At 40.2% G+C, this 3,858-nt stretch overlaps 1 protein-coding gene across 1 annotated transcript; it reads left to right on the top strand.

The window, feature by feature from the left end:
* The first annotated feature begins 3,018 nt into the window (after window positions 1-3,018).
* LOC139188617 (uncharacterized) lies at window positions 3,019-3,609 on the top strand. Its single transcript, XM_070806243.1, has 2 exons — window positions 3,019-3,237; window positions 3,370-3,609. The coding sequence occupies exons 1-2, from the start codon at window positions 3,019-3,021 to the stop codon at window positions 3,607-3,609; spliced, it is 459 nt and encodes a 152-aa protein (XP_070662344.1).
* The last annotated feature ends 249 nt before the right edge of the window (window positions 3,610-3,858 follow it).

Raw genomic sequence — 3,858 nt, 5'->3', positions numbered from 1 at the left:
TGTCCTCAGAATCAGCAGAGGCCCCAACAACCTGGGTGACGCCGTTCCTTATACTTCAGGGCAGTATCAGTACTCGCATGACCCTCATTATTGGGTGGCTACCCACAGTATCCGGAAGATTCTATGCCATATCAGCCACATTCAACAGGTGGATCCCAGTGGTACCAGAGAGGACAGCCCTAGCAGGTAGAGATTACTGCTAGCAGTGCAGAATCTTCGAGACAATCGGGTCAGCTAAGACAAGGACGAGGTATTCATACTAACAGAGGTCGTGATGGACGATAGCAGGCTCAGAGACGTATCCACAATATGACATTGAAGGATGCTCAGAACAATCCTGATTTAATCATAGGTGTGTTAAATATTCTTGGTCATTTTGCTAAAGTATTAATTGACTGTGGTGCTACGCATTCTGTTGTTTCTCATACATTTGCTCAAGTGACACAACCTCATCCTACACCTCTAGGATATGATTTAGAGTTTTTTATGCCTAGAGGGGGGGAAATGTTATGTTGATCGGGTATATCTAGGATGCCCAGTGATGGTGGAGGATGTTGTTATGCTAGCTAACTTTATTCCGTTAGACATTGTTGATTTTAATGTGATTTTGGGCACTAATTGGTTACACTACAATCGTGCCAAGATAGATTGCTACAGGAAAACGGTTACTTTCCATCACCATGGATTATCTAAAGTTACATTTGTAGGAGAGCCTAACGGGGTGAGGCATGGTGTTATTTTTGCCATGAGAGCAAAAATGTTGTTATCGAAAGGTTGCCAGGGATATTTGGCTCATGTGGTGTTGAATGATAATGCTCCTAATAGTGTGGAGGATGTACGTGTGGTCAGGCATTTTCCGGATGTGTTCCCTGATGATTTTCCTGGATTGCCGCCAGATAGAGACGTAAAGTTCACTATTGATTTACTTCCAGGTACGGATCATATATCTTTGACTCCATATAGAATGGCTCCTGTTGAATTAAGGGAATTAAAAGTTCAGTTGCAGGAATTGGTTGATAAGGGATTTATTCAACCTAGTACTTCACCTTGGGGAGCTCCAGTTTTATTTGTGAGGAAGAAAGACGGAACTTTGAGGCTAAGCATCGATTACAAGCAATTGAATAAGGTAACAATTAAGAACCGTTATCCGTTGCCACGTATAGATAATTTGTTCGATCAACTCCGAGGTGCCTGTGTGTTCTCTAAGATTGACTTGAGGTCTAGTTACTACCAGTTGAAGATTAAAAGTGAAGATGTCCCAAAAACAGCATTTAGGACTCGATATGGTCATTATGAGTTTCTTGTGATGCCATTCGGGTTAACTAATGCACCAGCAGCTTTCATGGATTTAATGAATCGAGTATTCCAGCCATATTTGGACAAGTTTGTCATTGTCTTCATTGATGATATTCTGGTATACTCTAAGTCTAGAGCAGAGCATGTTAGACATCTTAAATTGGTGTTGAAAAGTTTGAGGGAACACCAGCTATATGCTAAGTTTAGCAAATGCCAATTCTGGTTAGATCAAGTGACACTTTTGGGACATGTTATATCAGCTCAAGGTATTCAAATGGGTTCTTAAAAAGTGGCAGCTGTGGAGAATTGGGAGCAACCTCGAACCGTCACTGAGGTATGGAGTTTTCTTGGCCTAACAGGCTATTATAGACAGTTTGTTAAGGATTTTTCAGTTATTGCTTTACCATTGACGAGGTTAACCAAGAAGGATGTTAAGTTTGAGTGGGATGATAATTGTGAGCAAAATTTTCAGCAGTTAAAGTATTGTCTCACTCATGCACCAGTTTTGACGTTTTATGACGATAATGATGATTTTGAAGTCTACAATGATGCTTCTTTGAATGGTCTGGGTTGTGTATTGATGCAACATGGCATGGTGATTGCCTATGCTTTAAGACAGTTGGAACCTCATGAGAAGAATTACCCTACTCATAATCTGGAGTTAGCGGCTATCATCCTTGCTTTGAAGATTTGGAGGCATTAGCTTTATGGTGAAAAATGTAAGATCTTCACTGATCATAAGAGTCTTCAGTATCTTTTTACTCAGAGGGATCTAAATCTTCGGCAATGGAGGTGGATTGAGTTGCTTAGCGATTATGATTGCATGATTGAGTATCACCCTGGTCGTCCAAATGCAGTGGCCGATGCACTTAGTAGGAAGACTCCAGCTAGACTTAATGCCATCTATGATTGTCATGTTCCTCTTCTTGCGGATTTGAGGTCCACTCGAGTGGAGTTAGGAGTGGAAGATCGAGAGGAAGCCTTACTTGTAAATTTTCAAGTTAGGCCAATTTTAATTGATCGTGTGCTTGAAGCCCAAATGGATGATGAAGAGACCCAGGAGTTAATTCAAGAAAGAAATCGAGGCAAGAAGAAATATTTCAAAATTTGAGAAACTGATGGCATGCTTATGCAAGAGAATAGAATGTATGTTCAAAATAATGCAGAGTTATAGAAAGAAATCCTTGATGAAGCACATATTTCAGCATATGCAATGCATCCAGGAGGTACCAAGATGTATCATACCATTCGACCATTTTATTATTGGTCGGGTATGAAAAGAGAAATTGCTGAGTATATGAATAGGTGTGTTATTTGTCAGCAAGTTAAAGCAGAAAGAAAGAAACCTTTTGGATTGATGCAGCCACTTCCCGTTCCACAGTGGAAATGGGAAAATATTACTATGGATTTTGTGTACAAACTTCCTCGTACACAGAATGGTTATGACAGCATTTGGGTGATGGTTGATCGGCTTACTAAGTCAGCACACTTTATTCCAGTGAAGGAAAAATACTCATTAAGCTGATTAGCTAAGTTATTCATATCAAAGATTGTGAAGTACCATAGTGTTCAGTTGATATTATCTCAGATCGGGACCCTAGATTCACTTCTAAGTTCTGCGTAACATTCCAATAAGCTCTTGGTACGAGATTACTTTATAGTACGGCATATCATCCTCAGACAGATGGGTAATTTGAGAGGACCATTTAGACGTTAGAAGATATGCTGAGATCTTCAGTGCTACAGTTTGGCGATGGTTGGCATGATTGTTTGAATTTGATGGAGTTCGCCTACAACAACAGTTACCATTCGAGTATTGGTATGGCACATTTTGAGGCACTCTATGGCAAGTCTTGTCGAACGCCATTATGCTGGTTAGAAGTTGGTGAAGGAGTTTTGGTGGGCCCGGAGATTGTGGATGAAACTACTCATAATATTCAGGTAATTAAGTCTAACCTGAAAGCGGTCCAGGATCGTCAGAAGAGTCTGGCAGACAAGCATGCTACTGATAGAGTGTATAAAGTTGACGATTGGATATTTTTGAAGTTATCACTGTGAAGAGGGGTGGTACAGTTTGGGAAAAAGGGTAAGCTAAACCCTAGGTACATCGGGCCGTATCGGATCATCGAACAAGTCGGTGAAGTTGCTTACAGGCTTGAGTTGCCTTCAGAATTATCTAAGGTACATGATGTATTCCATGTTTCTATGTTTCGACATTATGTCTCAGATCCTTCACATGTAATTCCTCCTCAACCATCAGAAATTAATTCGGATTTGACTTACGATGAGGAGCCAGTGACTATTTTGGATTAGAAAGATAAGGAGATGAGGAATAAGACAGTGCACCTGGTGAAAGTTGTATGGAGAAACCATTCAGTGGAAAAGGCTACCTAGGAGACAGAAGATCGGATGAGAGAGATGTATCCATGATTGTTTTATGGTTATTAGTGGATGTATTGTTGTGTATGAATTTTGAGGACGAAATTTTTAAGGTGGGGAGATTGTCATAGCCTGTTCCGAAATTTTGTAATATTAATTGGTCTCAAACATGGAAGTTACTAA

The sequence above is a fragment of the Malus domestica genome, chromosome 10, assembly GCF_042453785.1.
Source record: "Malus domestica chromosome 10, GDT2T_hap1".
In the NCBI taxonomy this organism is placed as follows: Eukaryota; Viridiplantae; Streptophyta; class Magnoliopsida; order Rosales; family Rosaceae; genus Malus; species Malus domestica.
This window is presented reverse-complemented; position numbering and strand designations above follow the sequence as displayed.